The sequence below is a fragment of the Dasypus novemcinctus genome, chromosome 24, assembly GCF_030445035.2.
Source record: "Dasypus novemcinctus isolate mDasNov1 chromosome 24, mDasNov1.1.hap2, whole genome shotgun sequence".
Taxonomy (NCBI): Eukaryota; Metazoa; Chordata; class Mammalia; order Cingulata; family Dasypodidae; genus Dasypus; species Dasypus novemcinctus.
This window is the reverse complement of record NC_080696.1, coordinates 32,001,639-32,029,158: the sequence shown is the minus strand read 5'-3', so window position 1 is coordinate 32,029,158 and position 27,520 is coordinate 32,001,639. Positions and strand designations below refer to the sequence as shown.

At 41.5% G+C, this 27,520-nt stretch overlaps 2 protein-coding genes across 5 annotated transcripts in view; one reads left to right on the top strand and one right to left on the bottom strand.

Annotated features, from left to right (window-relative positions):
* The window catches only part of C24H20orf96 (chromosome 24 C20orf96 homolog), a 56,017-nt gene extending 37,412 nt beyond the window's left edge, over positions 1–18,605 (bottom strand). For 2 of the 4 annotated variants that reach the window (XM_058286848.2, XM_058286849.2), the window contains exons 1-4: positions 18,436–18,605; positions 18,110–18,158; positions 17,453–17,564; positions 15,183–15,265 (exon numbers count right to left, since the gene is read on the bottom strand). In XM_058286848.2, coding sequence (XP_058142831.1) covers positions 15,183–15,265; positions 17,453–17,564; positions 18,110–18,158; positions 18,436–18,455 — 264 coding nt within the window. In that variant the 5' untranslated portion in view covers positions 18,456–18,605. Of the gene's footprint in view, positions 1–15,182; positions 15,266–17,452; positions 17,565–18,109; positions 18,306–18,435 lie in introns of those variants that run through there. The other 2 variants (XM_071211627.1, XM_071211626.1) reach the window with 2 other exon arrangements.
* A 2,049-nt stretch (positions 18,606–20,654) lies between these two features.
* ZCCHC3 (zinc finger CCHC-type containing 3) lies at positions 20,655–27,501 on the top strand. Its single transcript, XM_004463998.4, has one exon. It carries the CDS (start codon positions 24,794–24,796, stop codon positions 26,006–26,008), a length of 1,215 nt encoding a protein of 404 aa, XP_004464055.1. The 5' UTR covers positions 20,655–24,793; the 3' UTR covers positions 26,009–27,501.
* The last annotated feature ends 19 nt before the right edge of the window (positions 27,502–27,520 follow it).

The window sequence follows — 27,520 nt, the reverse complement described above, 5'->3', positions numbered from 1 at the left end:
ATCTTTTAAAAATAAATAAAAATATTTTTTTAAAACTTAAAAATAAAAAAAATAAAAATCTGTGTTGATGGGCATACAACGCAAAACTATCTGAGACAATAACAATATAAAGGGGAGGGATGGATATATAGGAGGAGAGAGTTTATAACCTACTGAAACTAGGTTGGTACTAATTACACTAGATTGTTGTTAGTTTATGATGTTAACTGTAATTACAAAAATAACCACTAAGAAAATAACTAGGGAAAAGGACTTTGGCCCAGTGGTTAGGGCGTCCGTCTACCATATGGGAGGTCCGCGGTTCAAACCCCGGGCCTCCTCGACCCGTGTGGAGCTGGCCATGCGCAGTGCTGATGCGCGCAAGGAGTGCCGTGCCACGCAAGGGTGTCCCCCGCGTGGGGGAGCCCCCACGCGGAAGGAGTGCGCCCGTGAGGAAAGCCGCCCAGCGTGAAAAGAAAGTGCAGCCTGCCCAGGAATGGCGCCGCCCACACTTCCTGTGCCGCTGATGACAACAGAAGCGGACAAAGAAACAAAAGCAGACAAAGAAACAAGACGCAACAAATAGACACCAAGAACAGACAACCAGGGGAGGGGGAGAAATTAAATAAATAAATAAATCTTTTAAAAACATAAATAAATAAATAAATAAATAAATAATATAGATAAAAAATAAGGGAACCAAAATGCTAACTTTGAAGAGCAATTAAATACCAGGGGGAAAAAAGGAAGTAATGGAATAACTGAAGGAGAAAAAAAAGAGAAAACAAATAGCTAACTGGCCGAAGTAAATTCTTCCTTCTCAGCTATTACTTTAAATGTCAATGGGTTAAACTCTCCTATTAAAAGGCAGAGTTGGTAGGTTAGATAAAAAAGCATGAACCACCTATATGCTGTTAAAAGAAATTCAATTTAGGTACAAAGACACAAAGAGGTTGAAAGAAAAAGGGTGGGAAAAGATAGTCCATGCAAACAGTAATCAAAAGAGAGCTGGATTATTGTCAGGCAAAATAGGCTTTAATCAAAAAAGATTATGAGACAAAGGAGCATATTATATATTGATAAAAAATTCAATCCAATAAAAAGATATAATAATCATAAATGTACATGTACCTCACAACAGAGCCCCCAAAAATGATAAAATTAAAGAAAGAAATAGTTCTACGGTAATACTTAGAGACTTCAATACACCACTTTCAATAACTGGTAGAACATCTAAACAGATGATCAATAAGGAAACAGAGGTCTTAAACAACACTGCTGTGGAGCGGGTGTGGCTGAACCCATGCTTCACATGCATGAGGTCCCAAGTTTGATCCCTGGTACCTCCTAAAAAAAAAACACTACTAACCAATTGTATGTATAACTAATGGACATATATAGTACACTCCACCCAACAAAAGCAGAAAAAACACATTATTCTCAAGTGCACATAACACATTTTCCAGGATAGTCCACATGTTCTTAAAGTTAATCCATTATTGGGAGTGTAGATGCATTATAAGCAGGATCTTTTGATTAAGCTATTTCAGTTAAGGTATGACTCACCGCATTCAGGATATGTCTTAATCCTCTTACTGTATTCCTTAATAAGAGAATAAAATTCAGACAAAAAGAGAAAGCCATGGAAGCAAGAAGCTAAAAGAAACAAAACCCGGAAGAGAAGGGAGAGACAGGAAGATGCTGACCAGTCCCTTGCCATTTGGCAGAGGACCCAAGGGTCAATGGCAGCCAGTCTTCAGGAAAAAAAGCATTGCTTTGATGATGGCTTGATTTAGACATTTTTCTCAGCCTCAAAACTGCAAGCCAAATAAAAAATAAATAAATAAATACCGTAAGCTAATAAATTTCCATTGTTAAAAGCCAACCCATTTTATGGTATCTGTTGTGAGCAGCCTAGCAAACTAAAATACCTAATAAACAAATTCAGGAAAGTTTCAGGATACATAATAAACACACAGAAGCCAGTGTGTTTCTATAAACCAATAAGGAACAATCAAAAAAGTGAGTCAAGGAAACAATTCCATATACAACAGCATCTAAAAGAATAAAATACCTAGGAATAAATTTAACAAAGGAGGTAAAAGACTTGTATACGGTAACATAAAACATCGCTGAAAGAAATTAAAGAAGATCAAAATAAATGGAAAGACATCCCATATTCATGAATGGGAAGACTTGATATTTTTAAGATACCATACTGCCTAAAGCAATCTACAAATTCAATGCAATCCTCATCAAAATTTTAGCAGTATTTTTTAGAGAAATGGAAAAGCTGATCCTCTAATTCATATGGAATTGCATGGGGCCCAAATAGCCAAAACAATCTTGAAGAAGAGCAACAAAGTTGGACTCACACTTCTTAATTTCAAAACTTATTACAGGGAAGCAGATCTGGCTCAACAGATAAGAGTGTCTGCCTACCACAGGATTCAAACCCAGGGCCTCCTGACCCATGTGGTGAGCTGGCCCACGCACAGTGCTGATGTGCGCAAGGAGTGCTATGCCACGCAGGGGTGTCCCCCACATAGGGGAGCCCCATGCACAAGGAGTGCGCCCCATAAGGAGAGCCATCCCACACGAAAAAAAGTGCAGCCTGCCCAGGAGTGGCACCACACACAAGGAGAACTGACTCAGCAAGATGATGCAACAAAAAGAGACACAGATTCCCGGTGCTGTTGACAAGAATGCAAGTGGACACAGAAGAACACACAGTGAATGGACACAGAGAGCTGACAACTGGGGGGAAGGAAAGGGGAAGAGAAATAAATTAAAAACTAAATCTTTAAAAAAAATCTTACTAGAAATCCACAGTAATTAGAGCAGTCTAGTGGCATAAGAATAGATTATAGATCAATATAGATTAAAAAAAGAACCAAGGGAAGTGGATGTAGCTCAAGTGGTTGAATGCCTGCTTCCCAAATACAAGATTCCATGTTCAAATCCCAGTATCGCTTAAAAAATATAAATGAATAAATTAAAATAATAATAAAATAAAAATGAGACTCAAGAGAAAATTCACACATCTATGGCCAGTTGATTTTCAATAAGGTGCCAAGTCCATTCAATGGGTAAAGAATAGTCTCTTCAATAAATGGTGTTGAGACAACTAAAAATCTGCATACAAAAGCATGAAGCAGATGTGACTCAAGCGAATAGGATCCTGCCTTCCACATGGGAGGCCCGTTGTTCAGTTCCCAGTGCCTCCTAAAGAAGACAGCCAGCTGGCACAACAGGAAGGCGTGGCAAACTGACTAGGCAATAAGAGATAAAGAAGGAAAACATAATGAGAGATACAACAAAGCTGGAAACAGAGTAGTGCCTCCTAAAGAGGACAAGCAGGATGGTGAGCTGGAGCAATAGGCAGGCACGGCAAGCTGACGTGACAAGATGATGCAACAAGAGACGTAAGAGGAAAAAACATAACCAGAAACACAGCAAAGCAGGGAGCGGAAGTGGCTTAAGCGACTAGTCGCCTCCCTCCCACATTGGAGGTCCTGGTTCGGTTTCCTGTGCCTCCTAAAGAAACAAAAAGAAGACGAACCGACAAAGCAAGCGCAAACAACGAGGGGGTAGAGAGAGATAAATAAATAAATCTTTAAAAAAGAAAAGAATGAATGTGAGTCCCTACCTCTCACCATATATAAAAATTAATTCAAAATACATCAACGACTGTGCCCTGTACCGGGTCTCTGTTATGATCTCTGAAGGCCGTGGGCTGGCTAGTGCTGAATGTTCCCAGAAACCTCGGGAACCAGGGAGGGCAGCGAGAGGAGAGTGGGAGGGGCGAAAAGCGCCCCTTCCTTCTCCTGGGATCAGAGGCTTCTGAGAATGTGCATAAAGGCCCTTTACACACTGGAGTCCTGGTTAAAGATAATAGTGTAAGGAAATCCCGAAGGGCTCTACAGGAATCTGCTGGAAATGAGCTGGTGCCTCTTCATGATCTGATCTCAGCCTTTCATCAGGAAGGTTTCTTACTGCTTCGGGGAGTGACGGAACACAAGATTGGCTCTAAAGTCACAGATCTGTGCTTAAACCCTGGCTATGTCTCTTGCTATCTGCATGCTTTTGGCATGTTACTTAAAAAGTCCTCTAAAGCTCATTTTCTTTCCGCTAACATGGGAGAGATAATTGTACATGTTTTAGAGAGTTATTGTGAGAGAATACATAAACCACACAGAAGAGAACCATGTACAATTTATACATGCTCTTTCAACATTATGTGAATGAGAGGAAAACTCCTGCCTACTTTGCTTTCATTTTGTCCCAGTGGTCTATGGCACCCTCTTGGAGAACCAAGAGGCCCAAACAGAAAGATTCACTGCACGTTGAAAACTCTTTAAGGAAAAGGTAAAATACTGTAAGATGGATTGTGATCATAGCTTAGACCTTTTAGGTTTATGAAAGGATTTCCAGAAGAAGAGAAAAAGTGAAACTCTGACGGCTAAGCAGGAATTAGAATAATAAATAAAAATTAAAAAACAAAATAAAATATAAACAAAAAGAAAAGAAAAAAATAGATCAACAACCTAAATATAAGAGCTATCAATATAAAACTCTTACAAGAAAACATAGGAAAATATCTTCAGGACCTTGTTGTAGGCAATAAATTTTTAGAGTTTATACCAAAAGCATAAGCAACAAAAGAAAGAATAAACAGACTTCATCAAAATTAAAAACTTTTATGCATCAAAGGACAATATCAAGAAAATGAAGGGAAACGGACTTGGCCCAGTGGTTAGGGCGTCCGTCTACCACATGGGAGGTCCGCGGTTAAAACCCGGGGCCTCCTTGACCCGTGTGGAGCTGGCCATGCGCAGTGCTGATGCGCGCAAGGAGTGCCCTGCCACGCAAGGGTGTCCCCCGCGTAGGGGAGCCCCACGCGCAAGGAGTGCGCCCTGTAAGGAGAGCTGCCCAGCACGAAAGAAAGAGCAGCCTGCCCAGGAATGGCGCCGCCCACACTTCCCGTGCTGCTGACGACAACAGAAGCGGACAAAGAAACAAGACGCAGCAAATAGACACCAAGAACAGACAACCAGGGGAGGGGGGGAAATTAAATAAATAAATAAATCTTTAAAAATAAATAAATAAATGAAAATAAAACCTACAGAACAAGAGAAAATATTAGTAACTCATATATCTGATAAGGTTTTAATATCCAGAATACATTAAAAAAACCTACAACTCAACAACAAAAAGACATAGAACCCAATTAAAATACGGGCCAATGATGTGAACAGATATTCCCCCAAAGAAAACATTCAAATGGCAAATAAGAACATGAAAAGATACTCAAAATCATCAGCCACTAGAGAAATGCAAATTAAAACTACAATGAGATACCATTTCACACCCACTAGTATGGCTATTATTTTTTAAAAGTGCAAATAACAAGAGTTGATGAGGATGGGAGAAATAGAAACCTTTGTACATTGTTGGTGGGAAGGTAAAATGGTGCAGCCAGTGTGGAAAACAGTTTGATGGTTCCTCAGAAAATTAAACACAGAATTACCATATGACTTGGAAATTCCTACACTTTGCATATACCAAAAAGGACTGAAAGCAAGGATTATTACAGGTATATCTTGTATATCAATGTCCACTGCAGCATCATTTACAGTAGCCAAAAAGTGTAAGTAAGCAACCCAAGTGTCTATTAACTGATGAATAAATAGATAAAAGTGGTATATGCATGCAATGGAATATTATCCAGTCATAAAAAGAAACAAAGTGCTGGTAAATGCTACAGCATGAATGAACCTTGACGACGACATGTTCTGCACAGCCAAAAGAAAATGGTGGCTTGGAAAACTGGCCTTGCTGCCAGTGTACATGTGGCCCTCTGTTTGAGGTACTGTATTCAATTCAACTGCAAGAGACAGAGTGAACCCAGTTTCAAAAAAAGACTGTGAGGGAAAAAAAGAAGCAGAAACTTGCCAAGCAGAGTGCTGGGCTGTCCAAGTTACTGGACCTAAAGATTCCAAAGCTGATCAGAAACACTTCCTTAAAAAATACTGCTCAGCGAAGGAGTTCCTAGCCCCAGGTGAATACGAGAAGGTCATGAAGCATTTGACCAATGCCACTGCCCTGTGTGAACAGCCACAGCTGTGATGGCAAGTTTTACAGTGAACTCTTCCATCACCGGCGTTCCAGGTGCTTTTGACTAAGCTCCTGACCATCCTTCAAGCTCAGAGCTTGGTGGAAGATGATGTGGAATGAAAAAGAATTGAGGGAATCCTAATATCTCAACATAAAATATTTTTTTAAAATTTTTTTAATTTTTTAATAATTTAAAAATACTCAACTTGGAAGATGAAGAGCTCTGGGAGAATAAGTGCTTGAAACAGACTCCAGAATAACACTGAAACTTACCGATAAATTTTTTTTAATTTATGTAAATCCACTTAAATATTTTATTTTTCCCAGTGACAAGTATATTTTGATGAGGGCTTTGTATTTTATAAATACACAATTTTCTAGTTATTGAAAATAACTTGGGTTTTGTGTTTTAGTAAAATGTGCAATTAAAACATACCTCTACTTAGGTTAAAATTACTGAGTGCTCTGTTTGGGTTTTTTTTGTTTTTTTTTTGTTTTTTTAAGATTTATTTTTTATTTGTTTAATTCCCCTCCCCTCCCCTGGTTGTCTGTTTTCTGTGTCTTTTTGCTGCGTCTTGTTTCTTTGTCCGCTTCTGTTGTCGTCAGCGGCACGGGAAGTGTGGGCGGCGCCATTCCTCGGCAGGCTGCTCCCTCCTTCACGCTGGGCGGCTCTCCTTACGGGGCGCACTCTTTGCGCGTGGGGCTCCCCTACGCGGGGGACACCCTTGCGTGGCACGGCACTCCTTGCGCGCATCAGCCCTGCGCATGGGCCAGCTCCACGCCGGCCTCCCATGTGGTAGACGGACGCCCTAACCACTGGGCCAAAGTCCGTTTCCCGAGTGCTCTGTTTTGAAAGGGGAAATATATATATATGTATATACAAATATATATGAGAAAGCTGAAGAATGCATATTTTTAAAGTTCGTACAGTTTGCTATATATGAGAAAATTGGATGAAGACTTGATTATACAAATGACCATTTAAATCTTTTGAGAGATTTAAAAAAAAAATTTTAATGGAAATGTGACTTTCTGTTCATGAACTATGTTGCAATATCCCCGTGCCTCTCTTTCTAAGTCTGGTATTCACAAGACTGGAATATTTGTGATATCAGGGCCAGGGGGTATCCCAAAACAGAAAAAGAGAAAACTTCTTTGGAGCATATGTATCTGTGATCTGTAAATGGTAAAATGTGTGTGTATTTTTTTTTAATGTACCTTGTCAATAAACATCCCCAAATTTTTTGAACTAAAAAAAAAAATACATCATATAAGTGAAACAAGGTAACCATTGGATAACTTATCTTATAAAAAGTCAATTTTGAGCAACTACAGGGACAATCCTAGTGATCTAGGTTGAACCAAGAATCAAGGAGCAGCAGTAACACAGAGCTTCCCACCAATAAATCCCTACAAAAGAGAAAGAAATTGAGCATGAGTAAACTACCATCCTAATCAGATGCCTAGACATTAGTAAAAATTTATGAGCCATACTAAGAAAATGGAAGACATGGTCCAAGAAAGGGCCAAGGAAACCCCAAAAGAAACACAGGATTTCAGACAACTAATTAACAAGATGCACACAAATTTCCAAAATTAAATCAATGAGCTGAAAGACAATACAGTTAAAGAGGTAAATGGCATTAAGAAGATATTGAAAAAAAATTAAAATCTTTAAAAAATATTTTTAAAAAGAAGACATTAAGTAAGCACAAAGAAAAGTTTGAAATCCTGAATAGAAAAGTAACAGAGCGCATGGGAATAAAAGACACAATTGGTAAAACCAAAAATGCATTAGAGAATAGAAGAGCGGATTGAAATGATAGAAGAATAAGTGATACCAAAGACATTGAAGAGAGATAAGAACAGAGAGAGAGAAAAAAATGGGAAAAATTGAGGAGGGGCTCAGAGAGTTCAATGACAACACAAAACACAACAACATACGTGTCATGGCAGTTCCACAAGGAGAGGAGAAGGGAAAAGGGGCAGAAAGACTACTTGAGGAAACAATAGCAGAAAATTTCCCAACTCTCATGAAAGAAAAGAACTTACATGTCCAAGAAGTACAGCATACCCCAATCAGAATAAATCCAAACAGATCTACCCCAAGACGCATACTACTCAGAATGTCAAAGATAAAGAGAAAATTCTGAGAGTAGAAAGGGAGAAGTAAACCAGCACATACAAGGGATGCCCAGAAAGACCTAGCATGGATTTCTCAGAAAACATGACAGTGAGAAGACAGAGGTGGCTCAAGCGATTGGATACCTCCCTCCCACATGGGAGATCCCAGGTTCGGTTCCCAGTACCTCCTATAAAAGAAGACAAGCAAACACAGAGAGGACACAACAAACAGACATAGAGAGCAGACAGCAAATGCATACAAAAGGGGTGGGGGATAAATAAAATAAATTTTAAAAAGAAAAAAAGACATAGGCAGACAGAATGGATAAAAAAAAAAAACATGAGCCATCCATATGCTGCTTACCAGAGACTCACATTAGACCTAGGGATACAAACTGGCTGACAGTGAAAGGATGGAAAAAGATACTCCACGCAAATAGTAACCAAAAATAAGAAGGGGTAGCTACACTAATATTGGACAAAACAGACATTAAATGCAAAAAAGTTGTAAGAGATACAGAAGGCCATTACATATTAATAAAAGGACAATCCACCAGGAAGATGCAATAGTCATAAATATCTAGGCATTTACCAAGGGGCCCACAATACATGAGGCAAACTTTGGCAAAACTGAAAGGAGAAACAGACATCTCCACAATAATTGCGGGAGACTTCAACACATCACTCACATCATTAGATAGAACAACTAGACAGAAAATCAACAAGGAAACCGGGAATTTGAACAATATGATAAATGAGTTAGATCTAACAGACATATACAGAACATTGCACCCAAACTCAGCAGATTATACTTCCTTCTCAAGTGCCCATGGATCTTTCTCCAGAATAGACCACATTATGTGACAATGCAGCTCTAAATAAGGATAAAAAGACTGATATTGTACAATGCACCTTCTCAAATCATAATTGAATGAAACCGAAAATCAATAATAGACAGGAAAGAAGTAAGTTCGCAAATGTGTGAAGGCAGAACAACAAAATCCTAAAAAATCAGTGGTTCAAAGAAGAAATTGCAAATGAAACCAGTAAATATACTGAAACAAATGTAAACAAGAATACAACATATCAAAACTTATGGGATGGGAAGCCGCTGTGGCTCAATCAGTTGGGCTCCCACCTACCATATGGGAGGTCCTGGACTCGCATCCCGGGGCCTCCTTGTGAAGGCAGGCTGGCCTGCATGCCACGGAGAGCCGCTGGCATGCAAGCACCGCAGAGAGGCGACTCAGCAAGGTGACACATCAAAAAAGGAGACAAGCAAAAAAACACAGAAGAGCGCACAGCGAATGGACACAGAAAGCAGACAGCATGCAAAAAAAAAAGCCACACAGGGTGATAAAAAATTTTTAAAAACTTATGGGATATAGTGAAGGCAGCCTTAAGAGTGAAATTTATAGCCCTAGATGCCTATATTAAAGAAAGAAGAAAAAGCTAACCTCAAAGTTCTAATTGAAAAACTGGAGAAAAGAGAAAAAGAACAGCAAACCAATCCCAAAGCAAGCAGAAATAAAGAAATAACTAAGGTTAGAGCAATAATAAATGAAATTGAGGAAATAAAAATAGAGAAAACAACAAAACCAAAACAGATTCTTTGAGAAGATCAATAAAATTGAACAACCCCTAGCCACACTAACAAAGAAAAATAGCGAAAAGATGCAAATATATACAATCAGAAAAGAAAGGAGGGATGTTACAACTGACCCCACAGAAATAAAAAGGCTCATAAGAGGATATTATGAGAAACTGTATTCCAACAATTTAGACAACCTAGATGAAATGGACAAATTCCTAGAAATGCACAAGCAGCCTATAATGATGCTACAAGAAATACAAGAACTTAATAAACCACTCACATTTAAAGAGGCTGAACCTGTCATCAAAAAGCTCCCAACAAAGAAAAGTCGAGGACCAGACTGCATCACAGGTGAATTCTACCAAGCATTTCGACAAGAATTAACAGCAATCTTGTGTAAACTCGTCCAAAAAAGTGAAGAGGAGGGAAAATTACCCAACACATTTTATGAAGCTAACATCACCATAATACTAAAGCCAGATAAAGACACTACAAGAAAAGAGAATTATAAACCGATTTTTCTAATGAACATAGATGCAAAAATTCTCAACAAAATACTTGCAAATCGAATCCAACAATATATCAAAAGACTTCTACATCACAACCAAATGGAATTTATTCTGGGTATGCAAGGTGGTTCAACATAAGAAAACAATTAACAATACACCACAGTAATGAATTGAAGGGAAAAGGCCACATAATCATCTCAATTGATGCAGAAAAGGTATTCAACAAAAAACAATATCTTTTCTTGATAAAGACACTTTGAAAGATAGGAATAGAAGGAAAATTCCTCAACATGATAAGAGGCAAATACGAAAAACCCACAGCCAACATCATACTCAATGCGGAAAGGTTAAAAGTTTTCCCTGATTGGGAACAAGACAAAGATGCTGTAGCAGTTTGATATAGTTATGAATTCCAAAAATAGATATTGGATTATGTTTGTAAACTGGTCTGTACCTGGGCATGATTAAATTATGATTAGAGCTTTGATTAGGCCACATCAGTAGGGTATTGAGTCCCCACGCCTTGGTGGGTAGGGACTCACAGATAAAAGACATGGCAAAGGACAGAGTTGGAGATTTTGCTGTTGGAGTTTTGCTGTTGGAGTTTTTGAGCTGGAGCCCAGGAAGTGAACACATAGGAGAAGAACACAGAGGAATAGAGATAGCTCCTTAGACACAGCTGAAGCCCTGCAGAGAGAGACAGAGATGTTCACCCAATAGTCTACAGCTGACGTTGTGGAGAGAGGCAAAGCCTAGAGATCCTCATAGTCTACAGCTGACCTTGTGGAGAAAACAGAGGCGCTGATCCCAGAGAGAAATGAACCTTGGGAAGAGAGGAACCTAGGAAGTCTGAACCCTAGCAGACATTGGCAGCCATCTTGCTCCAACACGTGGCAACAGACTTAGGTGAGGGATGTACCTTATGCTTTATGGTCTGGTAACTATAAGCTTCTACCCCAAACAAATGCCCTTTATAAAAATCAACAGATTTCTGGTATTTTGCATCAATACCCCTTTGGCTGACTAATTCAGATGCCCACTGTCACCACTGTTATTCAACATTGTAATAGAAGTTCTAGCTAGAGCAATCGGACAAGGAAAAATAATTAAAGGCATCCAAATAGGAAAAGAGGAAGTAAAACTCTACTTGCAGATGAAATGATACTATATTTAGAAAATTCTGGGAAGCAGATTTGGCCCAACAGATAGGGCATCCGCCTACCACAAGGGAGGTCCAAGGTTCAAACCCAGAGCCTGGCCCACGCGCAGTGCTGATGTGCACAACGAGTGCCATGCCATGCAGGGGTGTCCCCCATGTAGGGAAGCCCCACACGCTAGGAGCGCGCCCTGTAAGGAGAGCCACCCAGCGCGAAAAGAGTGCAGCCTGCTCAGGAATGGTGCCGCACACACGGAGAGCTGATGCAAGAAGATGACACAACAAAATGAGACAGAGATTCCGGGTGCTGCTGACACAGAGAGAACACACAGAAGAACACACAGCGAATGGACACAGAGAACAGACAACTGGGGGAGGAGGAAGGGGAGAGAAATAAATTTAAAAAATAAATCTTTAAAAAAAAAAGAAAATTCTGAAATGCTACAAAGCTACTTGAGCTAATAAATGAGTGAGTTCAGCAAAGTGGCAGGATACAAGATGAATGTGCAAATATCAGTAATTTTTTGTACACTAGTATTGAACAATCTGAGGAGAAAATTGTTACAATAATAACAAAAAGATTCAAATGGAGAATGCATGCGGCTTAAGCAGTTGGGTGCCTGCCTCCCACAAGAGAGGTCCCAGGTTCAGTTTCTGGTGCCTCCTAAAGAAGACAAACAAATAATGAGCAGACAACTAGCAGGCACAGGAAAAAAAACAATAAGCAGACAACAAGAAAAAACAAACAAGCAGGGAGTAGATGTGGCTCAAGCAGTTGGGTGCCCACCTCCCACATGAGAGGTCCTGGGATCAGTTCCTGGTGCCTCCTAAAGAAAAAACTACAATGAGCAGACAATGAGCAAAACAACAACAACAAGCAGACGATGAGCAAAAACAGTGAAGAAAACAGATGAGGGAGCCATCTCAGGGGACGGGGCGGGGGACTCAAATACCTAGAAATCAATTTAACCAAAGACGTACAGGACCTATATTTAGAAAACTACAAAACAATGCTAAAAGCAATTAATGACGATCTAAACAAATGGAAAGACATTCCAAGTTCATGGATTAGAAGGCTGAATATCATGAAGATGTCAGTCCTACCCAACCTGATTTATAGATTCTATGCAAAACCAACCAAAACTCCCAACACCCTACTTCACAAAAATAGAAAAGGCAATTACCAAATTAATTTAGAGGGGAATATGCACCTGAATAACCAAACGTATCATGAAAAAGAAGGGTGACACAGGAGGAATTTCACTGTCTTACCTTAAAACATATTATAAAACTACAGTGGTCAAAACAGCATGGTTATGGCATAAAGATAGGACACATCAATCAGTGGAATAGAATTGAGAGTTCAGAAATAAACCCTCACCTCCACAGCCAATTGTTTGAGAAACCTACCAAGTCTGTGTTAATGGGACAAAACAGTCTCTTTGACAAATGATACTGGGAAAACTGGATATCTATAACAAAAAGAATGAAAAAGGACCCCTATCTCATTCCCCAGACAATAATCAACTCAAAACGGATCAAGGACCATAGCCAGGACCATAAAACCACTAGAAGAAAATGTAGGGAAATATCTTAAAAGATCTTGTGGAGGTGGGGGTTTCTTAGACCTTGCTACCAAAGCACACGCAACAAAAGAAAAAATAGACAAAAGGGACCACCTCAAAATCAAACACTTTTGCACCTCACAGGACTTTGTCAACAGGGTGAAAAGGCAGCCAACTCAATGGGAGAAAATATTTGGAAATCTCATGTCCAGTAAGGGTTTATTATCCATGTTATATAGAGATGTTACAATTGAACAATAAAAAGACAAACGACTTGATTAAAAAATGGGCAAAAGACTCAAATAGACATTTATCCAAAGAAGAAATACAAATTGCAAAAAAACACATGAAGAAATTCTCAACATCACTAATGATTAGGAAAATGCAAATCAAAACTTCAATGAGTGGGAAGCGGATGTGGCTCAACAGATAGAGCATCCACCTACCATATAGGAGGTCCAAGGGTTCGATGCCCAGGGACTCCTGGCTCATGTGGTGATCTAGCCCACATGGAGTGGTGCACGCAGGAATGCCCCCATGTAAGGGAGCCCCCCATGCAAGGAGTGGCCCCTGCGCAAGAAGAGTCGCCCCTCACGAAACCACAGCCCGGCCAGGAGTGGTGCCACACACATAGAAAGCTGACTCAGCAAGATGACGCAACAACAAAAAAGAGACACAGATCCTCAGTGCCACTTGATGAGAATACAAGTGGACACAGAAGAACACACAGCGAATGGACAGTGAGAGCAGACAATGGGGGTGGGAGAGAGAAATAAATATTTTTTTAAAAATTCAGTGAGTTATCATTTCATACCTATCAGAAAGGCTACTATTAAAAAGACAGAGAACTGCAAATTCAATGAGTTATCATTTCCTATCTATCAGAATGGCCACTATTAAAAAGACAGACAACAGGATGTGGATAGAGAGGGACACTTATTCACTGTTGGTGGGAATGTAGAATGGTATAGCCACTGTGGAGGATTGTTTGGCATTTTCTAAAGAGGTTGAATATAAATTTGTCACATGACCCTGTAATACCACTACCAATACCAGAAGAACTGTGGCAGTGACATGAATAGACACAGCAGCATTATTCATGATTGCCAAAAGTTGGAAACAACCCAGGTGTCCATCAACTAATGAAGGGATAAACAAACTGTGGTGTATTCACACAATGGAATATTATGCAGCTGTAAGAACTGAAGTTGTAAAGCATATGACAACATGAATGAACCTGGAGGACATTATAGAGTGTAGTAAGCCAAACACAAAAGGACAAATACTGTATGATTGTGCTACTATGAACTAAATATATTGTGCAACATATTGTATGATTCCATTTATATAAAATGTAAATATAAATCAATTTATAAAAATGAAATTTTATTAGGGGTTATGTAGGGCTAGGGAAGGCATGCTGAGTAGTGGTGGAGTTTCTTTTCGGAGTAATGAAATGGTTCTAAAATGTTTTGTGATGATGAATGCACAACATTGTGATTATATTAAAAGTCAGTGTCTATGCACGTTAGATAGATCATATGTGAATATAGCTCAGTAAAACTGGTTAATAAATAAATAATTGTGCAAGAATAGCCAGAAAGAGCAGCTATGAACAGCAGGGGAAATAGAGAGAGATTGAAAGGTGAAGAATATTCTTGTTTGTCTTTTTTCGTTGTTTATTATGATTATTGAAATAATGAAAATGCTCTAATAATGATTGAAGTGATGAATACACAACTATGTGATTATACCAAATACCATCAACTGTATAGTTTGGATGAACTGTATGCTTTATTAATATGTATGAATAAAACTGGTTTAAAAAAAAAAAAGTGATGGTGATGGTCTTCCTGAGTTTTAAATACAATGGCAAAAGTTTTGTTTAATTGACTTCATTCCCTGGTACTGACACTTTCTGGCTGTGAGAACTGGAGCAAGTTCCTTATCTCCTCGCACCTCAGTTTCCCCATCTGTACATTTGGGATGATGATAAGCTTGGCCATGGGGATGCTGTGAGGAGGAAATGAGTTAAGTCTAGCATTCACAAAGTGCTCAGTGTGTGTGCACTAAAGCCATCCCTGCCCGTCTGCCCTGGCCCGGGTTCATGCCTACGGGATTAGGGATGCTCCCTGTACCCTTGTTAGCCGGATGGCGGTCTGCATCTTCCCAGGGTCCAACTTCTCCTTCCTGCGCAGTTCTCGCTGACTCCTCACCTGTCCTGCCAATGATAAAATGGACTTGAAGCATGTGGCAGATTGATATTATTTATGAATTCCAAAAAGAAAGACATATTATGTTTGTAAACTGGTCTGTTCCTCTGGGCATGATAACCCTTTGATTGTATTAGATTCAGTTGAGATGTCTGATTAAGATTAGGGCTTTGATTTAACCATGTCTTTAGAGTGTGATTCACCGTTGAGTCCCCACCCCCTTGGTGGACTGATAAAACAGACTCTCACCTGGAAGTAGATACACAAAGAACAGAGGAAGAGAGACAGTTCATTAGACAAGATCCTGGGGCCCAGGGAAGAGAGATGAGCCTGACTGTCTACAGCTTACCTTGTGAAGAGACTAGAACAGCTGAACCCGGAAAGAAATAAGCCCTGGGAAAAGAGGGGCCTTATTTCAGCCTACTGCTGAGATTGGAAGAAGCTGGGACCACGGAGCCTTAAGAGGAAAGAGGAAGACTGAACAGTCACAGATATCACCCACCATCTTGCATCAACAAGTGGCAGCAGACTTTGGGTGAGGAAGTACCTCTTAAGTAACTGAAGCTGGATCTTTAGGGCCTTGTGACTGTAAGCTTCTACCCTAAATAAATATGCTTTATAAACCCCAACATTTTTCTGGTTCTTTGCATCTGCATCCCTCTGGCTGACTAATACAGAGCACAATACTGGGGACAGAAAGGAAAGGGCAGGGAGACCGTGAGGGTATGAGCAAGCCTGGGGTCAGATCCCTGGGAATGAAACATCATTGGGGGACCAGGCTACCACCCCACCCACTCATAGCCTCAAAACAGTAGGACAATGCAACAGAGAAGGAAACTCACACCCATCAAGTTCTCCAGGTCCTGCAATTTTCAATTCTTTGGGTATCAATATCTTTTGGTAAAGATGGAAGCAACCCAAGTGTCCATCAACAAATGAATGGATAAACAAAATGTGGTATATACACACAATGGACTATTATTCAGCCAAAAAGGGAATGAAATTCTGACATAAATGACAATAAGGATGAATCTTAAAGACATCATGTTGAGTGAAATAAACCAGGCACAAGAGGACAAATATTGTATGATCTCCATTGATAGGAAATAATCAGAATAAGCAAATTATCATAGAGTCAGAAACTAGAATATAAGTTACCAGAGGCCAGGTGGAAGTAGGGAATGGGGGTTAATGCTTAATTTGTACAAAATTTCTGTTTGGGGTAATGGAAAAGGATGGTGGTGATGGTAGCACAACATTGTTTATGTAATTAACACCACTGAATTATATATTTGAATGTGGTTAGAAGGGGGAAATCTTTGGTTGTATACACTATAGGATACTATTTTTTTAAAAAAGAGCAATAGTACTACAGAACACAGTGAACTTTAATGTAAACAGTGAACTACAGATAATAGTACAATTATAATAGTCTTTCACCTATTGTAATAAAGGTACCACAGTAATACAAAGTGTTAATAATAGGGAAAACTGTACAGGAAACAGTATATGGGAGGCTGGTATTTTCTGTATGTTTCTTCTATAAACCTACTACTTCTCTAATAAAGTGATTAGTAGATTAAGCTTGTGATTCTAACAAAATATGTAAATGAGATTTTGATTTAGATGTTTTAAATTGAAAGGTTTAAGACACTCTTATTATGAATATACTACCAGAACTTTTAAAAGAACAAAAGATTACCCATATTTAGTTTATTTATTAGATTTACAAGAATTATTTAAATACCCTATGGTTCCTGTTAATCAGACAAATGAATTATTTGAAAATTAAAATTGGATATATTAGATTTTTTTAATGTAGCTTAAAAGGTTTTAGGGAATTTAATTAATCAAATTCCAAAATCCTAAGTACTGGTGTTATAAATATTTTATTTTATTTATTTATTTTATTCTTTTAGCTATTCTCCATTCAGAAGACTTCAAGGCCTTACAAAATGTCAGAGCCACAAGATCAAAAGAGCCTGAATTCCTGAATGACCATGTGGAGCAAAATAAATCTTCCACTCCCCACAGATCCACAAATGACCTTTGACATAAATGAGAAATAAACTTCTGTATTAAATCTTGAAATGTAAGGGTTGTTTCTTACAGGAATTAGCCTACCCTGTTACAAATAGTGTAGCTACTCCGTCCTACCCCCAACCCCCACACCAGCCCCAAGTGCATCTGCCTACCTGGCTGGACATTGATCAAGCCCTTTAATTTTCCTTTCTTGCTGGCTTGTTGGACTGGAGGCAAAGGAGAAGGCTTGCTTTTCGGCGGGGACCGCTGCCATGGGACATAATCCTACCAGACAACACAAGAGATGGTTCAAATCACTGCTCCAACCCCTTACAGATATCCGTGACTATGAGCAACTGACTTTACCTCTCGGAGCTTCAATTTCCTCATTTATAAGGATCTAATAATAAAACCTACCTCCATGGCTTGGTGTAAGGATTCTGAGTGGTGATATTTGCAAAGCGTGTGTTAAGTGCTCCATAAATGTTAGCTATCACTTTCTTATTAACCAGCTAGAATCTACTAAGCACATCCACGCTGTGAGGTGCTATGAACTGTGAGAACCAGAAGACGTGGATAAAACCCAATACCCACCCTCAGGAAACCAGAGGAGCAATCAGAGATGAATAAGAAAGCAGCATAATATACCCTGCATTCTGATAATGTGGTGGGAGGAAGTGGTGGATAACGTAATGAGAAAACAGGTTCAGAGGCTTACCGCGCGCCCCAGAGCAAATGTGTCACCCTGGCCAGTCACCGCGGTGGGAGCCGAGAGCAGGAGAACAGGGTCAGAGAGCTCCCTACCCCAGTCCCAGCACTCCCAAACTCACCAGAGTCAAGTACTTGTGGACTGTGGAGCGAATCCCTGGGTGGTCGGGTCTGGATGGAATCAGAGGCGGGAAAGAACTTCAGCATCTGACCCAGCCCAAGGGACAGCAAGCAGCAAACTTGAGACAGGAGAGGTGGGGACTCGAACCCGAACCTCAGTTTACCAGGGACCAGAGCCGGATGAAGGCGGGGAAGTGTGGGCGAAGGGAGGGCGGGGCCAGCAGCCGCGGGAGGAAATCCAGGCTAGAACCTGGTGAGGGCAAGGTTAACCACGGGCGGGGACTACGCATGCGCATTCCAGTGTCCCGCGAGGCTCCTTTTTACCCACTTTGGAAAGACGCGCGCCATTGAGGAAAATGGAAGAATTCTGAATCCGTAGGGTCCGTATGAGATGCCTATTCGGTTTCTCCAATCTCCTCGTCTCAGCGTGGATCGCGGGGTAACCTAGGCCACTCGAGCTTCACAGGATTTGACGCTTTCGCGCTGGTCTCGGTCTCCAAGGAAACGCGACGCGGACTACAGAGTGCCTAGAGGGACTAATCCCGTAAGGTAAAATGTAACTCTCACCGCGTTTTTCTCTACTTGGTTTACAGACACGAGGCAGAAGTGCTTACGTGGCTACGCTTATGAGCTTTGGAACTGCGTTTATGTGGGCTCAAATTCCAACTATCACTCAGCCACTACTAGTTGTGTGATCTTGGGCAGGTCACTTTACCTCTCTGAGCCTAGTTTCCTCCTCTGTGAATAGGAGCAATAATTTCTAACACCATACATTTTCTCCCTCTTTCTTTACAAAACCTGCATCTTCTTTCAAAGTCCACCTGAAGTTATCCCCTCTCCACATGGATTCCTGACTTACATTTAAAAACAATTTATGGTTGGGGAGCAGATATAGCTCAAGTGGTTGAGTGCCTGCTTCCCATGTAGGAGGTCCCCAGTTCCATCCCTGGTACCTCCTAAACCCCCTAAAAATTAAAAAAAAAAAAAAAATGGGGAAAAAGGACTGCTAAGTGGTGTGAGGTTTTCTTTTTGGAGTAATAAAATCCTAAATTTTTTCGTGGTGATGAATGCACAACATTGTGATTATACTAATGTCCATTGATTACACACTTTGGATAGATTACACCATATGTGAATATATCTCAATAAAACTGCTTAATAAGTAAATGTGCAAAAATAGTCAGAAATAGTTATGTACAGCAGCGGAAGCATAGATTGAAAGATGTAGAATTTTCCTGCCTGTTTTTTATTTTTATTATTAAAATGATGAAAATGCTGTAATAATGATTTAAGTGATGAATGCACAATTATGTAATTATACCAAATACCACTGATTGTACACTTCGAATTAATTGTATGCGTTAATATGTACCAATAAAATTGATTTGTTTAAAAAAATAATGCAAATCCCAAAAGTCAGTAAGAACCAGGACTGAGATGCCAAACTGAGTCAGTCCTGACTGAATAATGATCAAATCCATTATGGATAGTATGGTGGGCAGCCTCTGCAAGGGCCCCAATGACCCCCACCTCCCAGTACTCAGAGTATAATCCCCTCCAGTATGCGCTGCACCTAGTGGTTTCCTTCTAACAAAATTCAGCAGAAGAAATGGGGTGTCACTTCTGGGATAAAGTTATAAAGTGACTGTGGTTTCCATCTCGGTGCTTGCTCTCTAACCCTTTCTACTTTTTCTGAAGAAAGCCAACTGCCACATTGTGAGGCGCGTTGTAGAGACCCAAATGTCAGGGAAAGAGGGAGACTTCAGCCAACAGCCTATGAGGAACTGGATCCTGCCAACAACCAATAGTGAGCTTGGAAGTACATCCCTCCCTGCCCCAGTCAAGCACCCCCCCAGCCCAGTGCAAAGGGCTTGCCTGCAGCTTTAAGAGAATCTGAGCCTGAGGCAACCAGCTAAACCACACCCAAATTCCTATCCTACAAATTGTGAGATAATAATTCTTACTATTTTAGGTTTGTAATAATTTGTTACACAGCAATAGATAACTAATACAGTTCCAGAAAAATATCTACAGGGATATGTAAAAAATTATACAAATGGCTATCTTTGAAGAATGAGATTGGTAAGAAGTAGAAAAGACTAGGGAATTCACTTTTTACTTTATATCCTCATGTATTGTTTAAATTTTAAATGAATATGTAATACTTTATTTATAACAGATATATTTTGAAGGTTTCATTATATTGTTTATAAATATTTCATATTTACAAGATGTCTAAGTGGTATAAGTACAAGGTTGAATGCAATTAGATGACAGACATTTATGCTCCAATCTTGCAGTTAGGTGGGACCATGTGACTCATTCTGGCTAAAAGGCTGTGAGTGGAAGTTACATATGTCGCCTCCAGGAAGAAGCACTTAAGAGGCAGTGCTTACGGCTCTCTCTTCCCCTGCCATGGGACCACACAGGCCTCTGTTCCAAGTGGTACAGACAAAAGATGTCTGAATCTCCATCAGCCTGGGTCAGTGAGGGACCATTGACACATAAGGCAAGTAAATCTGTTGTGTTAAGCCTTTGACATTTTTTTTAAGATTTATTTATTTATCCCCCACTCCACCTCCCCATTGTTTGCACTCAATTTCTGCTCTCTGTGTCTATTCATTGTCTGCTCCTCTTCTTTTTAGGAGGCACCAGGAACTGAACCTGAGATCTCCCATCTCAGAGGGAGGCGCCCAATCATTTGAGCATCTCTTATTGTGTTTCCTTGTTGTGTCTCTTCACTGTGGCATCTCATTGCATCAGCTTGCCACTCCAGCCTGCCGCACCAGTCTGTCACATCAGCTCGCATCTTGCTTGTCTTCTTTATGAAGCATTGAGAACTGAACTTGGGACCTCCCTGTGGTAGGTGGGAGCCCAACTGTTTCAGGCACATTTGCTTCCCACCTTTGAAACTTTATGGTATAATTTATTACTATAAAATCATCTAGCCTACTCCAACTAATACATTTTCTTTCAAAACCATTAAAAGAGTGACAGGAGAAACAAATCTACAAACTTCACACAGCTATAAAATGCCCAGTTGTAACAATAGATTATTCACTAAAAAATATTAAACATCAGTGAGTGTTTATGCTAGGGATCAATGGTGAAAGAGAGGGAGGTACTGAAGGTTTCCAAAGGGTCCCTACCTACGTGGATATCAGTCTAGTGGTGGAGATAAACAATACTATAAAAGCAAATAAATAAGCAAGATAATAATAGATAGTGTTCGCTGCTAAGAAGGAATGAAATAGTATCCCCCCATTTCTCTACTAAACCATAAGTTCAACACCTATCTTTTTAACACCTGCTAGGCTCTGTGTTAGGCATTAGGGCTATGATGACGAAACCAGGAACACACAATCCCTGCTCTTCCCAAACTTAAGAGTCCTAGGTGCATGTCTTAGATCGGGTTCCACAGAAGCAGATCCTGAGATGCAGATTCATAGGCAACTGATTTAAGGATGTGCTCCCCAGGGAGCCTGGCAAGGTAAGGAAGCAAGACCAGGAAAGGGAGATAGCCAAGCAAGGCTGTGATCTCAGGCAAAGTCCCATGAAAGGTGGCTTCAGCCTGATCCTGCAGGGGCTCCCTGGAGTGTAGTTATACTTCAAAGTTGTTCTCACCCAAACCAGGGAGCCAAGTTCTCATAGCCTGTTCCCATCAGCTACAGGTCAAAGACGACTTTAGGGGAAGGTCAATTCCCCAGCTGTTCTGAAAAGTGGATCCATTAACTTATGGGCAGTCTTCCAAAGAAAAGCCTCAGATGCTTGTTGTGTAGGAGCAAAGTACATTCAAGGGCAGGGGCATAAAAATGTTAAAGAGGAACACAATTGGAAGGCAGGACACTACGGACAGAGGACTAGAAAGATAAAAGAGGCCTCACAAGAGAGACACTAGACCCTGACATGTTTGAGCCACAGAGCTCAGGCCTTGTTTCAGGCAGCCAAACACTTGATTTCTAGTCTTGCTTGGAAAAGCAAACATCTGGCAACCCTGGACCTGTAATTCGTCCATGGAGAAAATTCGACATAAATGAGTAAAGGCGGGCCTCTCCAGACAATCTCGGTGCACAGGTGAACTGCTTTGCTCATGGGATGCCTGCTGGGCCCTTATAGTATCTGGTTCAGTGATCTCTGCAATAGATCAACCATGGACACCAGAACAATGCTGAGAGAATGGCTCACATTTTTCTCATAAAATAGCTAACAAATAACTATAAATGTTCAGCCTTTTATCCGATTTGCAGTGAACATTACCAGTAGTGATAATCAACAAAACTCAACTAAAAAGGATCAAAAGAGAATGTAGAAAACATAGATCTGTAAAATGTGACCTGAGAAAATGGAGTTGTTTGAAAAGATGGCTATATCTTTTCAACTAAATCTTACAAGAGAAGGCTAGTAAAAATTTGACATGGAGTCAGAGCCCAATCTACAAATCAAACCTTCACTTCAAAATACAAAGAGATCTCTTTAAAATCAGAAACAAAACAAACACGCTGAATATATGTTAGCTGTATGACAGGTCCTGGGTAGTGTAGTAGAACAAGAACAAGTGTAAGAGCTGAAAAGAAAGATACAAACTTTCTTTATTCACAGACAGTATGATTGTCAACAGAAAATTAAGGAGATTCCAAAAACCAATGGAATTTTTTTAACATTTCAGCATGGTTGCCAGATATGAAGTCAGTACACAAAATTCAGTTGTATTCCTACTCTCTAAATACCAATAAAAAAATAAGAATATGTAATTTCTAAAGAGACCATTTATAATTGCAATCAAGCCATATGGTACCTTGCAATAAATCCAAAAACTTATGCAAGACCTTTATAAAGAAAACTATAAAACGTTATTTAAATTAAGAAAATAAGACCTAAATAAAGGAAAAATCAAGTATTCATAAAGGTGGGGAGACTCTGTATTATAACATACTCTATAAATGCAATATAATTCCAATTAAAATCCAAAATAGTGGCTTCTGAAAACTTTGTAGGCTGAACCTAAAATTTATATGGAGAATTTACAACATTGAAATCCACAAACACTACAATGAACCAGTCTTGAGGAAGAAGGCATCACCTTGATGATGCCTAGATTTCGACATTTTTCTCAGTCACAAAAAGGAAGGATAAGCTTTCCTGGGAACCTCTCTGGATGAAGCTCTTTGACACATCCTATAAGAATAGATATTAATGTTTTTTTGATAAGGGTAAGTAAGCTGAGGCTATAGCCCAGTGTGAAAGGGCTGAGATTTCAAGCAGGTAGATATAAATTTGGATCCTCCTGACTTTGGAATCGTTTTGTTTTTTTTTCACAGAAGATGGAAAGGTAACAGAAGGACCCTGAAATGCCCAAAGATAATGGGTAAAGAAAAAAAGCACAAAGAGGTGATGTTAAATCCATCTCTCAACCATCCAACATTTATTAATACCTCTAAAGTATAAATTAAAGACAGGGGAAGAATAGAGAGGCTGTGTAGCACTGAGTTTAACCTGGGAATCGCCTTAACGAGGTTTCCTGGAGAGTCTAATGCATAGTTCTTAACCCACAATTTCAGAAGGAAGATGAAGAAAGATAAGCCACCTACACATGAGGCCACAGAGCTGCCTATTAACTGTGCCTTGGGCAAGAAATGTAACCCTAGTTTCCAAGCCCCTCTCTAGCTGTAAAATGGGTATAATTTACAACATCGTTTTTGGAAGATTCCATGTGATAAAGCTTGCAATGTGCTCAGCACATAACAAAGTTCTTAAAAAGGACTCAATGTAATTGTCATCATTAGTATGACGGAGATTTCTTTTAATAAAAATAATGCAGTATAAAAATGCACTATGGCATACTTGAAAGATTAAAAAATAAGTGGGAGCAGATGTGGCTCAAGTAGTTGGGCACCTGCTTCCCACATGGAAGGTCCCTGGTTCGGTTCCAGTGACTCTTAGCAACAACAACAAAAAAAAAAAAACAACAAGCAAACAGGCGAGAGAGCCAACTCAGCAAGGTCCCAGGTTCAATCCCCTCCTCTATAATTCAAAAAAAATAAAAGACTGATGAAAAATAATAGGATGAATAGATGTGCGATAAGATATGGAAAATTTTGACAATATAAAGTTAAAATGGAAAAAAAATTAAAAGTTAATGCTAAAACGTTCCCTGTAAAATCTTTCAACTTTTTTTTGTTTGAAAATGTTCATAATCCAACGCTGGAGCAAATAATGCTTTCTGTTATGCTATACGGGGAGAGAGGTTTTAACAAGAGGTACAAAGGAAACAAAATGGGCGAGATTTTCTTCGACTCTGTCCCGCCTTCGGCCGTGGACCGTTAGTAATGCTGCTCGAATGAAACCATCGAGGATCGCTTGCGAAATAACAAATCCTGGAGAGCGCGGCCCAAGGCTGCCAAACCCGCGCGGGGGAAAGGGACGAGCCTCCAAGCTCCCCTGCCCGCTTCCGCACAGAAGAGGTGGGGTTGGAGCGCGCGCGGGCGGAACTGTAGCTCAGCGGTTACCAGGGGGCTCCCGGCCGCCTCGGTCCAAAATGCGCCACATGTAAATACCTTTGAGGGTGGGGGGCGGGGGAGAGAAGCGCGAACTGGAAAAAAAAAAAACCCACAGCCCCGGGCGGGCGCGCGCGAGATGGGCGCTCTTAAGCGGCGGGAGCGAGTGGAGGATGCTGGGAAGGAGGTAAAATGGCCACCGGCGGCGGCGTGGAGGAGGAGAAGAAGCGGGGGCGACCGCAGCTCCTGCCCGCGGCCCGGCCAGCGGCCCGGAGCGAGGAACCCGAGGGCGGCCGCGAGAAGATGGGCTGGGCCCAGGTGGTGAAGAACCTGGCCGAGAAGAAGGGCGAATTCCGCGAGCAGCGGCCGCCGCGGCGGGAGGAGGAAAGCAGCAGCGCTGCGAGCGGCGCGCTTGGCGCCTCGGCTGGCCTGGCGGCGCCGGGACTCGGCGACTTTCCCCCGGCCGGTCGCGGGGACCCGAAGGGCCGTCGGAGAGACGCCGCCGGCGAGGCAGCGGACCCTCGCAGGAAGAAGGGCGCAGCTGAGGTGGGCAGGAGGAAGAAGGCGGAGACCGCGGCCATGGCGGCCCCTACCAGGCCCAGCGTGGCCGAGGACGGGGCCGAGCGGCCCCACCAGGATGAACAGGAAGCAGCACCGGGGCCTGCGGCGGGCCCGGGCAAGGGTCGCTTCCTTGTGCGCATCTGCTTCCAAGGTGACGAGGGCGCCTGCCCGACCCGGGACTTCGTGGTGGGCGCGCTCATCCTGCGCTCCATCGGCATGGACCCGAACGACATTTACGCGGTCATCCAGATCCCGGGGAGCCGCGAATTCGACGTGAGCTTCCGCTCGGCAGAAAAGTTGGCCCTGTTCCTACGCACCTACGAGGAGAAGCGCGAGCAGGAGGACTGCTGGGAGAACTTTGTGGTGCTGGGGCGGAGCAAGTCCAGTTTGAAGACTCTCTTCATCCTTTTCCGGAACGAGACGGTGGACGTGGAGGACATCGTGACCTGGCTCAAGCGCCACTGCGACGTGCTGGCCGTGCCCGTGAAAGTGACCGACAGGTTTGGGATCTGGACCGGGGAGTACAAGTGCGAGATCGAGCTGCGCCAGGGGGAGGGCGGGGTCAGACATCTGCCGGGGGCCTTCTTCCTGGGGGCCGAGAGGGGCTACAGCTGGTACAAGGGGCAGCCCAAGACGTGCTTTAAATGTGGTTCCAGGACCCACATGAGCGGGAGCTGCACGCAGGACAGGTGCTTCAGGTGCGGGGAAGAGGGGCACCTGAGCCCTTACTGCCGGAAGGGCATCGTGTGCAACCTCTGTGGCAAGCGAGGACACGCCTTTGCCCAGTGTCCCAAAGCAGTTCACAATTCCGTGGCAGCTCAGCTCACCGGCGTGGCCGGGCACTGAACACCCATCCGCCTGCCTGCCGGCGTGAACGCACAGCCAGCTTACCCCTCTAAGTGCCAAAACTTTTTTTTACACCGTTTTTTATCATTTTTGAAGGACATCTTTTTAAAACTTACAAGAGACATCTCTCACTGCCTTCTTAAGCCGCGATTACTCCATTTCAGCCTTTCCGAATTGGTGACTCTGTCATCAGTAAAGACTTACCAAGGACTGTAATGTGCAGATGTCACCCCTCCCTTTTTTTACTGTTTTCGTTTTTGTATTGGGTTTTATTTTGTTTTTTAATTTTTTTTTACTTTTTACCCCACCCCAAACCTTGTCTTCTCCCTGGATTTTTACCCTTTGGGCTGCCTTGCTCATCTTTATGCCCCAACACTTAAGTCCGGGGCCCAGCACATGGTAGGCACTCCATCAGTGTTTGTTGAATTGAAAACTGTCAGTTGTGGATCCTGTCAGGGTGTCTACCTTTTGCAGCTCTTCCCCTTCCCTTTTAATTTGCTGCTTTTAATCTGTGAGGTCTGAGAATTTGTGAAACCAGTGTTGTTAGAAGTGTATGTAATCTGAGTCAATAAGCTCTGAATGGTGGCCAAGGGGCCTCTCTTGTGGCATAAAAATGTATGGACTTAATGAGCTCTCTTTCAGTGGCTCAGAAGCCATTTTTCATAATCATGGGATCTAGAAGTTTCATGCTGGAAAGGACTTGAGAGTTGGTTTAGACCAATTCCCTGGTTTTCCATCAGATGGAACTGGCCGAGAGAGGTCCAGTGACTGGGTCAAAATCATATTGCTGACTGATGACAGAGCTGAGCCTAGAGTAAAGTTCCCTGACCCCAAGCCTGGTGCTCATTCCACTACCTCTCACACTTCACAACATTTCCTCACTACCTGAGGGCCCAGAAAGTCTGATCTCTCCGGATTGGTGGAACACAGAGGAATGCCCAGAAATCGTCTGGGTGAGGGGAGCAGAAAGAGATTTAGCCGGGGCTCCTGAATACTTGGGAGATAGAGAAAGGACCAAGGAACATACTTCAGGGTGCATTCATTGCTCCCTGGGTACCACATCTGGATTAAAGTGCATCAGGTCCTCTGGGGACCTTTGCCTTCACCTTCATTGCCCCCAGTGAGAAAGGGTTCCTCCTGAGTAAGGAAACCCACCAAAGGTTTACATTTGCACCTTAGCCTCTGTAGCTAGAAACCCCAGAGTACCAGCTAGCTGGAGCTCATCTGCAATCTCCTGTCTCAGGAGAAAGTTGGAATTGTAAGTGAGGTGTTAACTCTAAAATGTAGCTGCGAAATAGGCCAAGTTAGGCAAGCCAGAGGGCATGGGTCAACTAAATGTTATCAAGTTAATGTAGAAAAGACAGTACACTGCTTTTCTTACGGTTTTGTCTTTGCTTTGCTTTATGTTTTGCTATTTCCTTGTGGCTTAGAATGTAAAAATCGATTGTTAAAAAGTTTTGTTCTGAATAAATATTTATCTTTTGTATTGCTAACACTGCTGTGCTATTTCCT